General features: G+C 39.5%; 1 protein-coding gene across 2 annotated transcripts in view; it reads right to left on the bottom strand.

Annotated features, from left to right (window-relative positions):
- osbp2b (oxysterol binding protein 2b) overlaps positions 1-14,605 on the bottom strand; it is a 35,311-nt gene that overhangs the window by 5,445 nt on the left and 15,261 nt on the right. For both annotated transcript variants that reach the window (XM_028413835.1, XM_028413836.1), the window contains exons 3-10: positions 7,018-7,268; positions 3,448-3,643; positions 2,394-2,514; positions 1,958-2,024; positions 1,377-1,529; positions 1,049-1,294; positions 814-934; positions 238-341 (exon numbers count right to left, since the gene is read on the bottom strand). In XM_028413835.1, coding sequence (XP_028269636.1) covers positions 238-341; positions 814-934; positions 1,049-1,294; positions 1,377-1,529; positions 1,958-2,024; positions 2,394-2,514; positions 3,448-3,643; positions 7,018-7,268 — 1,259 coding nt within the window. The remainder of the gene's footprint in view (positions 1-237; positions 342-813; positions 935-1,048; positions 1,295-1,376; positions 1,530-1,957; positions 2,025-2,393; positions 2,515-3,447; positions 3,644-7,017; positions 7,269-14,605) is intronic.

Raw genomic sequence — 14,605 nt, 5'->3', positions numbered from 1 at the left:
GGATGTTATTTTAGGGTGTTATTACAGATCAAAGCTAAAGATAAATAAATCCCCAGAGATCATGAAGCTTCTTATTCATGTGTTGTAAGACCTCACTTTGACTTCCTTCTTCACAGCACTGCTTTGTAACACAAACCTCTGCTTCTATGAGCTAATATCTGAAGGTCACAGGTATGATGGCAGGGTTGTGGCTTCGGGCCTGTGGATGAATAGTTAGCAATGTGCTCATAAACACACCTGATCAATCCAAAGCTTTCCCACAATGATGTTGTGAACGGTGGAGGTGACCTTTCTCCACACATAGTGGTTCCCACTAGAGTGGAAGTGCAGGTGGATGGCACCTACAGACAAACAGAGACAAGAGAAGAGTAATATTCCAACTGCAGACTTGAAAGTAATGCGGTATTGTTTGGTTTTGTGATTTGTGCTCTGTGACCCAACACCAAAAGACTTATTTCACAATAAATGCATTTGACTCATGAGATTTTTCTCCTGCATGTCTCCCCACAGTGGACGCATAATAGGAAGAGTGTGCAGTCAGATAAATACTGCAGCCCTATCAAATCTCTCATTTATCTGAGCCAACAGACCACTGCTCCTGCTCTCCCAGTGTAATATAAAGCTCCCTTTATACCCATATTTATGTATGTGTCAAAGGAGTCATAAAACCCTCCTGATTCATTCTCACCCCTGTTCCCCTGGTGTTAAGAGTATGTGAGCAGAGGTCTGCTTCTCTCCAGTGGGCTGTGGTGTCTTTCTTAAATTTGCTTGATGGAACCTTTATTTACATATTTCAGTGGTAAAATGTCTTACCCAGAGGCATTATGGAGAGGTATTTGCCACGGAACTTGCTAGCGATGGTGATTTCCTGCCACAAGGTCCAGCCTCTTTGGGAAATCACATGATGTGCAGCTGCAGGTGGATGATGGCTGACCTGGGGGGGGTCATATTGATATTAGAAAATGCATGCCAACTTGTTTGTGCTGGAAATATGTGCTAACACATTGGGGAGTATGTGAACAAAACCTCCCCATGGCTACGCCATTACCTGCTCACACAGCGAGCGGTAGCCAAACTCTTCCAGGCGATCAAGCTCGTAGGTCTCACCCAGCAGGGGGTTGAAGGGCTTGGCTGTCCGGTGGACCGTTGTGGAGTATGAGGAAACAGAGAAGGCAGCGACCAGGCACATCTGCTCCAGGGAGGAGTCACATCGGGCTGCCTTGTCAAGAAGCTCATGGTACTCCAGGTCCTCGGTGAGCCGCTGCAGCATTGACAGAGGCTCGTTGAAGTTTACCTGAAAGGAAGGTAAAGTTCTGAAAAACACAATCCACAAAGATTTACCTCATTGAGAAGAAGAAAACCTCATATAAACTTACAGGCATGGGGATTTTAGAGAGCTCCTTGCCGATGCAGTTCTTCATGATGCTCCACAGATTGAGGGAGTAATTGGGCTTGTCTGGGATATGAGTCCGCCTTTGTCTGCGGGGCTGCAGCTCCTTCCCTGACACATCATTACAGCTGGGTGACATCTTGGATGGAAAGGATGGCGATATAAGTTAGAGACAATACTTCAAATTCCACGGACAGGGTGGCAGCATCACATCAGATACAGACACAGAGCCAGGGAAAGAAAAGCACAGAGGAGAAAACGAAGCAGGAGAGAGTCAAGGGGATTGAAGAACAGATGTTTGGCTGGTAATTAAGATTCTGTGGAATGGCAGAACTGTGAATCTGTGGCACTACAGGAACGACAAGGAAACAGCATGAAACACAGATGAAAGCTGTGTGTGGTTGAGATGAATGAAGGGCAAGAAAGTAGGTTTGTGAGAACAGCTAGTGTAATAAAAATAAATCAACAAGGTAACTTGTTATGACTTTATATTGAGTTTATAAAAGTCAGCAGTGTTCACAAATGTCAGTTCTATTAGTCAGACTTGTTAGGAAAACAGACACTTACATGGTCGTCCTGGTTCCAGTCACTGGGATGGCCTCCACTCGCTCCGCTCAAATTACTCTGAGATCTCCTGGAACAGAATGACATTTTTTCCCACAATGAGCACCGGACACAATCACAGGCTAAATGTCCCACTCCATCTTGTTTCCATTTTAAGCACACAATGGAGGAAAGACATTTCTGGGTAATACAGTTGCTGCAGTGTAATAGTTTTTCATTAGCTGTAATGGTGCTACTGGAGCTGAAAAATATGTTGGAACACTGACAGATTAGTAAAAGCTGAGAACCTATTTTTATTTGTATAAAACACACTAAACACACCACTCTATGAGGAAGTATGACCTTGTTGAGCCACAAAAATAGTCTATAGAAATGTTGTTCTTCACTTTATTTTGCAAATACATATAAAAAAGTCTACTCAGTAACACGTGACACTGACCTGTGCTGTGTGTTCTCACTGGCAGTCACTGTGATGAATGCAGGGGAATCCTCCATGGCATCAAAGTACTCAGTATCCTCATCTTCGTCACTTGCCTCTTCTTTATGTGGTCTCTCACTCCCTTCAATTGGGACACATATACATTCGTGAGTCCATACAGACATCATGTAAATCTCAGCATAACCAACTCATGGTGGTGTTTGTATTCCACTGTGTCAGGAGAGAGCAGCCGTATAATCACATACCCATGGCGATTAATCAGGGAGTAATCAGCTTAGCAAAAATTGGCAATGTTCCTGCTGGTTAACTAGCCTGAATGATGCAAGTTCCCCAGGGTGTGCTGTTCATACATAGTATCCAATATTCAATACTCAGAACATTCAGTGAACCATTATCTGCGTAAGCCAGCTCTCAATACACAACCATAGAGCCTTCTAATGAAATATTATTCTATTTAAAAAAAGGGAAGGAAGAGGACTATAATATATGCTTACAACTGACAATCCATAGTATTAATGTATATTTAATAAAGGCTAAATAAAAGGAGTGTTTTCTAATGTTCTAACAATGTATGTGAATCTAAAACAACTTGGCGTTTGGTCTTAAAAGAAAATCAACTGTAAGTAGTAAAACTCTGATTACAGACAAAGGAGTGATGTTTCTTGATCACAAGTTGTTTAATTCTAACAACATTTTTAGGGCTCTATATCTGTGTGTCCTGTGTAACAGCACTTTAAGCTTCCTATTTGTGTTATTGAATGATGTTGCAAGCTAATTGCTTAGACGAAGACCGTCTTACACTAGATGTCATGAGTTTCTAAACTCATAGGTACCTTGTTACCTATAAGAAAGCACATCTATATACAGACAGGAGAGATCACATGGCCTACCGTTCCTGGTTAAAGTAATTTATCCAAACCTTCTGACACAACTTCCTCCACATAAACAAAGTCTATAATACCAAGCTTGAGGTTACACATGACTTTTAACCAATGAAATGAGGTCTACACTGAAGCCCACAGGAGTACATAAACAGACAGACAGTTGGTGTCACCTTTGCTGGTGGTTGGGGCACTGGGTGTGCTGGAAAGCGTGGGTGCTTCTCTCCACGCTCGCTCCAGGCTGTTATGCTGCTTGGCTAGCTGCTCAATGGTCTCCTCAAGGTGGGTTCGCTGCTCTCGCTCATACTGCAGCGCTCGCTGCCATCTTCTACTGTGAGTCTCAGCTAGGTCCAAGAAGTCTCGACACGCCTTGGGGAATACATGCAGACAAGCACATAGTTACAGACACTACTGATTTTTAAAATAAACAGTCTAAAAATGAATCTACACTAAGAAATAAATAATTTACAGATTTCTTTAAAAATATACAAAACATAAACTTATTCTCATCTTCATTCTTTTCCTGAAAGCTGGCAACAATATGAGAAAGTGACTAAATATATGTGTGACTCATTGTAATCAGGACTGCTTATCACCATTGTGTCAAGGCATCATCAATATGTTAATTAGCTGTCTGCCGAGCATTTACTGGATCTCCCTGCTGTGTCAAATGCTCTCCAAAGTAAACTGTAAACATCAGTGAGTGATGAACTGCAGCTTAAACCTCTGATTGCAGAGCATACCACCGTATATATATTTGAGTCAGGAGGGGGCATCATTGTTGCTGTTCTGCTTTCATTGTTGAGACAAAGGGGTTACTTCAGATCACACATATTACATGTCAGCACTTGCTGATCATATGTCTGACAGCTTTGCCTCATAGTGAGCTCAAAGGTCAATGAACCTAAAACTCCTCAGCTGACTACATACATGATAAAAATGTCATGTGATGGCCCTGAGCTGTCAGCAGGAGGCCATGCAGAGGTTTCATTTTGAAGCCGATGTTTGGCGGTTGAGTTCTGTAGCATTTTGTGAAGGCTTAAGTTCCTTTTCATTTGCTGCAAATGTAAATAATCATTTAAGAAAGGTTGTGGTCCAAAGCGACACAACCCTGAATCTGACTCTTACCATGATCGCTTATCAATACTAGCTAAATCTCAATCTCTCCCTCACACACGTTATGGTAAAACTTAGTGGCACAACTTTTTATTCAGTGTCTTGTTCAAAGACTCCAATCTGCAGTACCACCTTAAACACAGCTGCCCAACATACAAATATATCATTAATTAACATTAACACTTACCAAGATAAGATACAAACCATGATAACCGTGATATAACAAACCATATGACAGACAAAATGCTAAAATAGTTTACAAAATGGCAATAAAAGGATGCCATTTCTGGGAGCATTGTGTTCCTATGACAACATATACACTCACACATAGGACAGACAATTGCAAATTCTCAAAAATGTAAAGCTGCAATGAACCATTTATTCTACAAAAATAACAACGTATTAACTGATGATCTACTTCAGCAACAGATTTATTGTTTAAGCTAAAATTATATAATTTTATTTAATAACTTAAACAGTACAACTTTTCCTAGTTTTAGATGCAGTTCCTGGAGGACTGTGACTGTAGTGGCTTTCATGCAAAACATGTTGTCAGTATGACAATTAAATAAGTAATGTTATTAGCCAAATAACACATGTAGTAGTAATAACATTTTAAAAATCATGAATAATGGTGTGTACCAGCATTACACCTTTACTACTACAACAGTACTACAAATAATGATTTTAAAGTCACTAAAAATTTGCAGTAGAAACAGACCAATCTCCAGTCAATCTCTTACCTTATTCAGCCTTGCATGAGGTGTCTAAACATCAGAGTCTGCGCTCCAGTTTAAATGTCACAAACACGTGACGTTGCAGGCCACTTCCTCACACATTACCCTGATATGAAACTCACTAAAAGTATGACAGTTCCCTTTATTTAATGCTGACTTTCCCGTACAAACTCAGACTGCATGTGACTTCCTGTGTTGAAAAAGACAGGGTTGATAAAGGCTAAAATGAATGAGCATCCAGGAGAGGATATGTAAGAAAGACCTCATTGTGAAATCATCTTAATAAATCAACATTGTAGCACAGAATAAAGAGAAAGTAAGTAAAGCTTCACATGTTTAAACTCATTTAAAACATTGGGTGTGTAAGTTCTTGAATGCTGACACATACAAAACTGGCAAGTGTGCCCCTGGAGTCAGCTAAGAAGTCAGGTCACAGGTGAATGAACTGGAACGGAACCCTCTCAACAGACCAGGGTCGGATCACACACACTGCATGCAGTTGTGTCTTTTCATTATGGCCTCCTACTTTCCTCAACCCTTCCTCTTTCACCCGTATTCCCTTTTTACCCAGATTTTTTTATTATATTGCAACACACATAGCCACAGAAGTACAAAATCTTTCATTCCTTCACTACTCTCTGCTTCTAGAGAGCCATTTATAAGAGCAAAATACACTACAGGGAGTTTTCAGCAGTATTTCTTTCTCATTAGAAGCACATTCTTGGCAAACTAAATGGTATTTTAATGAGTTAGGCAATCCTACAGGGTAAATTTTATTGCTTGTCCAGTACGTTTTCTTTTTCTACACCAATTAATACAAAATGATGACAAGGAGCTCATCACTTTGAGCAATGGCCTCTTACATAATTTAAGTACAATCTGAACTGAGTTTTTTTTCTTATAATAAGCTGCATTCATACCTCCATATATCAGAAGTCTCTCAGTGCCAGAAATGAAACAACAACTACTTACACAAGAGAAAAGCTAAATAATCTAAAAATAATTTGTAACACATGCATTATACCAAAGAACTAACAACTGTTGACCCCAAAGAAATCAAAACCGCTGAAAGAAGAGCAGGAAGAAAGGCAAACCTTGTGTGATTGTCTGGTTTTAGTCAGGGCAGGTCTGTCTGTCCAACTGTAGTCCAGAAGGCTCTGAAATTCCTAACCAAGCAGGGAGGGTCGACGATTTGAGAGGAGGGGGGCAGGGGCTATTCCTGTCACCCCCACCCTCTATTCCTATCTAGTATCACTCCTCCAGGACCTCAACCCTCCCTGAACTCCCATCCGCTACCACAACCTACTGTAAAGCCCATGGTATTACCCAGAGAGGAAAGTGGAACAGAGCCAGCTTTAGTACAGCTTTCTGATGAGAGTGTTTGGTGATAACCGAAAACCCAGACATGTTGTTTTGCTAAATAAATCAGACAAGGTAAAAAAAAAGAAAAAGAAAAAAGTGAAAAATGTTAGCCTCTAAAATAAAGCTCTTATTCCATAGATTTTACTATTTAAACTTTTCCATTTTATGGAAGTTCCATCAATCAACATGAGGATATGACCTGTAGAGATAGAACAGAAATAAAAGATAATATTCATATAATAACAAGAATTTCTAAGCACACAGGAATCACCATCACCCCTGCAGACACAGAGAATCATGATTTGGGGGTTTAACAGTATCTGGTGAGGTGTAAGGCAGCCTGTCTGAACCTGCAGCTCTATGCCTGCAGGTCCTGTATAACATGCCACAGTGCAAAGTGATCTCATCACTCAGTAACAAGGACATTATAGATGACAGCTATTCCTGTCACATTGATCATGCCAAAGCATGAGAGACAGAGATCACTTACTGCTGCGTCTTCTACCCAGCTCTGTCCCTGCTACTTACATTGATCATAGCATTGGAAGTGATGCGGAAGAGGGTGGCTCGCTCATTCACCGCCTTGATCTTTTCTCCTCCCTCCACGGGCACTTTCAGGCCTTCGAGTTCACTCAGGGAACGCTGCAGGGCTGCCCCATGCTTGGCTATCAGGTCGTTACATGTGCTGAGATCATCAAGCTTGCTGACAAGGATCTTGAGTGTGCCCTGAATCTCACTGCGGTCCGACTGGGATGTGGGCTCCTCGTCCCCCGAGTCATCTGAAAGGCCAGAGGTCAGAGGTCAGAAGACAAATTATGTACTATATATTTATATAGGTTTCTCATTTTAAATGATTAAATGTTAAAAACCCATTTTCTCGTTTCATTCGTACTATTAACGACAAGCAGACAGCCGCTGGTCTGATTTTATAGATGTTTTCATGTAATACACAAATACACCCACGGAACAGCGATGCACTAAACTCAACAGCTCCAAAGCTTACCAAATATCCTGTTAATGTATAATTCTATCAGACAATTTTATGCGGACAGTCTGTTCCCATAGACCTCTGCTGTAGCAGCTGCCTTTCTCTATGATATAACTAAGGAGAGGTTACTCAAGGTTAAACAGAACATACGAGAACAGTGTTGCAGTGTCAGCTCTATATAATACGCACACATGTAAGCAGAAGCACTCACACAGAAAGACAGAAATATACCCAGTCCATAAACAGCCTAGAAACATAATTTAAAAAAAAAGCAGACCTGCAAATATTCAGAAATGAACCAGAGGATACAGATGATTGAAAACCTCTGTTATGAAGGATTTTATTTGAACATTTATTTATTATCTGACAGTAGATGTGTCAAACGGAAAACATGGGGAAAGAGTGGAAGTATGAAATATAACAAATGTCCCTGAGAAGAGGGTGCACTAAGACGTACTTTTATAAATCAAGAATACATCAAGGTATATGTCACTTTTACAAGAGAATTTTCCCACATACTGTGAAAGGCATCTGTGCAATTTGATAAATCAAAACAAGCCCATATGGTGGGGACAAATCAAAGGACCCGCTTCAGTTCCCTTCTTGTTGACACATTATGGCATGCTGCAAAGCATTAACATCCCCACAAGCACACCGCAGGAGTTACATACAGTATAACATTACTGCTGTGGCTAAAGCTAAAAAAAACAGACGACTAGGTGGTATGAGAAAGAGAAGGAGAAGAAACAAGAGGACATGCAGGGAAATAATAAAATGAGGACAAGCAGGAGGGCACTGTTTCTCTCTACATGGAGAGGCTAAAGTCCCTCCACCCTCTAATCCACCCTGCTGACCCTCTGATGTTCTAATGTAGGAAGTGCTGCCTATGCCTCAGCATGCAGAATATACTTTGTCACACTGAGAAGGTCTATTATGTAGCTGATAGGAGAGACTGTCACAGTTATGATGAGGTCTCCAAAGAACATGGCAGCTGGCTGTGACCTCGTAGTGGAAGGGACTATCACATCTGTCAGGCCTGTTTACACCAAGCAAGAATAACATGGCTCTACGCCTGGGGCGTGGTGGGAGGCTGGTGGTCTTATAGGCCTACATCAATTACTTGGTTCAAAATTGAACAGGACCTTTGTCCATCAGAGCATCAACCTCATGGGAGAAAAAAAAAACAAACAGTATTCTTACTGGATCGATCCATTTAATTCTGGACATCCAAAAACCATGCACAAACTATGGTATACTGTTAACAAAACCTTTGTCAAACATAAGCACTAAGCAACAGTGTGTTAGACTTATTAGTGAACAGAGTACTATTCAAAAAATCCAGCATTTATTAACCTTTTATTTAACTAAGAACAGTGAAAGGAGTAGAGATTCAAATTCCAATAACAAAATTGTTCCCTTATTAAACTGTGTAATAGCTACAGTGGTCCACCAGCAACATATATAATACCAGATTTTTAAACACCATCAGAAATTTGGAGGTTAGAGGGCATGCATGAGGAGACAGTTACACACTTTCACCCAAGAGAACAACCAAGTTCAAACACGAGGCTGACATTTGTGTTCCTCTGCAAAATGTCACCTAGGCCATAAAAAGCATAAATTCTCATTCTCCTGCAGCTGAAGGGTAATATGGCCATTGAAAGTTTATCACCAAATACCTGCTATCAGCTTTGCTTAGAGGGAAATTAGTGGAACATTAGCATGGAGAAATTAGGATGGTAATATAACATAATGTATATGTGCTTTGCTAGTATGAATCTGTGGATTATAATACGTATACCGTGTAATAATGTCAGGAGTTTATTCATTATGAGATAACATTTGCTAATAGCATTAGCCATGTAAAAAAAAAGCTCTACTGTACTTTTGCTGAAAAAAAGGAAGGTAAAACAGAAATCTCACCGTTTGCATTCCAGAGCATTGAATTTCACCCAAAAGGTAATCAAAGTTCAGCCAGTAAGATGCAACAGACCAAGAAAACTAAGCTTTAGTCCCTGTGGAACTGAACAAATATGTTGATCAAGCGCCCCGAGAGACACTGATGTCGGGCAATAAGAAGTCCAGTAAAAAGTCAGCTCACCAGTGACAGCAAAACCTGGCTTACAAAGTGACATCAGCATCAGCCAGAAAGTACATAGTAATCAAACTACTGAGAATTTCAATGAAGTCACTGCAGAGAATGACAGGCAAGGAAAAGTTGGAAAAGCTGATGAAGTCAGAAAACTGTGTGTCTAGAGACTGCAGCAACTGAAGGCAGGAGACAGCAGAAAAGGTGAGTTAAGAAAGCCGAAGAGAAAGTTTTAGGGGATAATGCAATTAGCATTAAATTGATAAGGCATGACTATGACATAAATAAATGAGTTAGTATGTTTTTAACTTCCTGCCACAAGGCAACAATTAACTTGACCCAAAGGATGTCGTATTTAGGACCACTGTGCTTTACTATAATTTTGTTTGAGTGGTTACCTTTAGTACATATCAGTTCATGATGCTATACACATCCCAAGGCAAATGTCAACATTAGAACCTGGATATGTTATTTTATATTTATAATATTGACTGAATAGGGTAAACTGTGTATTCAAGATGTGGTGTTTTGTTGAATCAAGCCACTTAAAATGCAACAATGCAAAGCTAAACACAGAGCATTAAAAGCACCCGCAGCAGCTTTCTTTCTAATCAGTAGTGGGAGGTTTATGTTATTTTATGATCGTACATGGATAAGCTATTCAGACTGTAACAACTGCAGCCCATTCTGTACAACAGGCTATTGTTAGGAAATAGAATGTCACAACTTGCAAGCCCTTTGGGAATAATGTTCAGTAGTATTTCATGAAATACAGTTTGCTGAGTGGGAGCAACATGCAAAGATTTTTGTAATTAAGCAGGGTATATATTACATCTTGGTCCAAAGTTTCTCCTGTCATTAAGAAAGAGAAACAAAACACTGAAACATGAGCACCTTATTCCATTCTGACTGGAAATCTGCATTACTGAATGGCAAAGGCACTGCTGACTGAGCAACAGTGAACTCAGACCTGCCCTGCCCACATTTGAGAGTGTGAAATTACATAGTAGCAACTGGATAATGTTCAGATCATTTCAGAGCTGCTGTGAGGATAAAACATGAAGGAGGTCACAGACTGGTGGTGTTTCTTTTCAGTGTTGAACTATATACATATTTCTATACAGTTAGGACATTTTAGGAGTAATACACAGCGAGACATTTCCAGAACTGCACTGACGCCTTGCTCATAGTATTCACCCTCATTCTGCCAAAGAGTTCAGCAGCTCTTGGTGATGCCACTTAAAAATAAACTGTCACATGTACCAAGGCATATTTGCTCACAGCAACTCGCCTGCAAAACTAATTCTCTCCTTCTGAAACCACACTGAAACAAACTGAGCTGCATGATTCTGGACACAGGACACAGAGCTTTTGTCAAACTATGTCAGAAATGCCCTTTATGCAATGTCCTTTCAGTTCACTAAATCATATCTATACAGTATTGACAAAATGGCAAAAATAATATATTCTAGCAAATGTGTATAATGCACGCTTGAAATAAAAAGTGAAAGTGGGTGTTTTACAACTGTTTACTAATTAATGTCAATAAACAACCTATTGATGCTGTTTTTGCATGACTGTCACTGCATAGCCCGCCTCCTCACATCTCCAGCTCCTTCTCCTCACAACAGCAGATGTAGATGGATTGCATCTTATAGCGAAGTCGACGTCATGAGGAAAGGCCGGGAGCCCATTACCACACTAGTCATGCCTCAAGGGCGGACTATCAAAACCCCTTCCCCCAAGCTACCACCTCGAAGAACACCCTGCATCAACACAAATGCAGGTCTGTTTCCTGTTTCTGCTTCCTACTGCACTGACAGAATTTAAGGTAGTGTCACTTCAGCACATCAACACACATCCATCTAACTCCTCAACATGTACAGTCTCTGTCCTTCACTGTCCATCGCTCAGCAGAGCACAAAAGTGTTGAACGAGGGGGGGAACGCTGGAGAAAGCAGGACAACAGGCAGTGGGAGTTTGTAATTGGGAGAGCAGTAGTCTCCTATCTCATTGTCAGGGCTCGTCTCTCTGCTCGTCCCTGAGGACAGGCTGTCAGATCAGTGGAGCCAGGCCTCCGGCTGACAAGACTTCACCCCGTGGCAGGAAGACGAGCATGTTAAGCTGGGAGAAATGTTCAGCCCCTCTGGATTGAAGATGGTATTTAAACACACTGCAAGCCCTAATTAAACAGGACAATGGTGTCAGAAAATCAAGAATGCACTTTATTTTTGCTTTTTTAGCTCAGTTTTGCATTTCATGTCAAAAAAATGTCAGTATAATAATGTCATAGTGTGGCTGAAGAAGGAGCTAGACAGTGTGATAGTATTTGAATAACTTCAGTTACCTTCAAGCAGGAAACAAATACTTAAAACATGAATGTATTATCCCTAAACTGTTTGAAATTAACTCCTTTCCACCTCCTACATCATGAATTTAAACTAGATAAGTGATGAAAAACAGCTCTATTTACATGCAGAAGGTAATTTCTTAAAAATGTATCCAGTAGTGTGAATCAGTAACTTAAGAAAATAGCTACCTGTAAAATTAAATATTTTTGTAGTATAGTGTACAATGCTCATATATTCCCTGATTCTCCAAATATCAGGGTAGATGAATTTAAATACATCCATATAATATATATAATAAAGGTTAATATATATATAGGTTATATATTAATAATTTAATGTTAATATGTTAGTATATAAAGGTTATATATTATATAAAATATATATAATAATTTTTATATTAAAGTTTATAGGAGTAGAAATTCTTAAGAAGGTATTTGGATATTATTGACCAAATATCCTCGACTTTACACAGTTTATTCGTTGAAGCACAGGATGGATGACTGTTTTGGCTACTTTGATGGCGTGTACAAGAAAAAATAGAGAAATGAGAAGTTTATCAGAAAAGAAGACAGAACAAGCTAGATGAAGAAAGAGAATGTGTCCCATGGGACAGGACTGTAATCCTGGCCAATAATTGCTAACTGGCACCATATCTCCCTTGAGATATATCACAAGGAGACAAACTGAGGAAACAGCAGGTTAAACTCAGTAACACAGTGCTCAGCTCTCCACAAGCAAATGAGAAACTGTGCAGTGCAACCCATCACTGTCCCCGAAGCTCTGCAGTGTAGCTCTGGCAGCGTGTGTCCAATTGAACACCCTCAGAAAGCAGCAAACAAAAGGAAAGATTAACAGCAAACCGCAACGACGCAGCATTGACTTTTAATTCTGTAATGTTTTACAATGTGCTAGGATGCAGAAAAAAAAGAAAACAATCAGCTTGCTGATTGCTACACATTAGATTTATATTATATTATATTTATAAATATTTTTTACAAACTTCCAGCTGGTGCATCAAACTCTGCCTTACTGCATAGGCTGAAGGTTGAGGACATTAATTATCCTACAACCTCGGAATACTAACAGAGCCCATCTATACCAGTCTGGTCACTGTGGCAGTGTTTCATTATATTACTGCAGCACTAAACACTTTTTGCTGCTGTACAGAATCACATGCACAATGTAAAGCCTGTGCAGTAATCCCTTTGATCATGAGCCTAATTAAAACCCATACACAGTGACACACAAACATAAGTTCTACACTGACAGGCACGCAAACAGCCGCTCATGCTCTGTTTGTTAACATCCGTGGTACAAGTTGGCACATGAAGATCCAATATGAATGCTTTTGACAGCATATCAGATGGAATTTCTTACACAGAGGACCCTCTCCAGTATTAAATAATTTGCTTGTGCATTAAAATTTTGAATTTTAGATGCTCATAATGGCATGCTTGCTGTAAATATTCTCTTTCTAGTCCTCTCAAGTACTCTATCACTGTATGTTATTAGATGATCCTTTCTCCTTGACACCTAGTTCAAGCACTGATGACTAATTCTAATCTAAACTAGTCATCTGCAACACTGTAGTCCTTAATTGATCAAATAATTAGTTTAGAAGCCAACTACTATCAACTGCTATGAAAACTTAACAAAGAATAGCAAGCTACTTTTAGCAACTTGTCAATAATCTCCTTCTTGCAAAGACTGACTGATACTGGATTTTTAAGGCCACATCAATACTGATTTAAGAAATTTAAAAAATTCCAATATTGATATTGATATTACCATCAATATAGCTAATTTCAGTTTTGCTGTAGTCCTGAGTTAGATTAAGCACTGCTGGAAAATGATCTTTTTCTGAATAATGCTCTTAAATCTATTTTTATATTGGCCAATTTTAATGCCAATACAATAAATTCAGCTAACCCATATGGTATATTGGCCAATTGGTAACATAAACAGTCTGACACTAACTTGTGTAGCGAAAATATCGGTCAGAAAGGGCCTCAAGTCGTACAGTGCATGTCATGGCCAGCAGTTATGTGCATTAAGATTTGAACATTATAATGATGACCGCCTAACAGGGCGCTCCAGAAGGTCTGCACTCTAGCCGACCCTGTGCTCTGACTCTTAATAATAAAAATGCATATACTGTAGTATGCATAGAGGCTGTATCCAGAGGGACAAAAGTAAAACTTCAACTGTCTCTACCACTGACAATATTTTTCCTTTGCTCCTCAGTTTCAGAGAAGAAACACACACATACTTAAATGAAAATGATTATCAAATAGATGTGGAATCTCACATGACAGTGCAACTCCAAAGCTATTCAGAATGGTTCTGCAGCAGTAGTATACCAAGAAATTTCCACTGAGAACATCTAGTCTGGTAAGCCTATTTTTAATGACACACACTCCAATTTTATTTACTCTTTTTATAGTCACAGTATATCATTCAAAACTGATAAAAATGTCACAAGGACATAAGATTAGACACTTTTTTCTTCTGGTTAAGCTTAGGTGTTGAAAAAGTGGTTAGGTTAGGTTTAGGTAAACTTGGTTTGTCTTTAAACACTCACGTTGCTAACATTAAAATATATATATCAACATAAAAAAGTCCCAGTTTAAAGATAGTATATTAAAAAATATACATTTTGGAAAGTTTGTCCTGAATGGGAAAATTATC

This window comes from Parambassis ranga, chromosome 9 (assembly GCF_900634625.1).
Source record: "Parambassis ranga chromosome 9, fParRan2.1, whole genome shotgun sequence".
Lineage (NCBI taxonomy): Eukaryota > Metazoa > Chordata > Actinopteri > Ambassidae > Parambassis > Parambassis ranga.
Note: the sequence above shows the minus strand (reverse complement) of the source record. Positions and strands in the feature narration are given on the sequence as shown.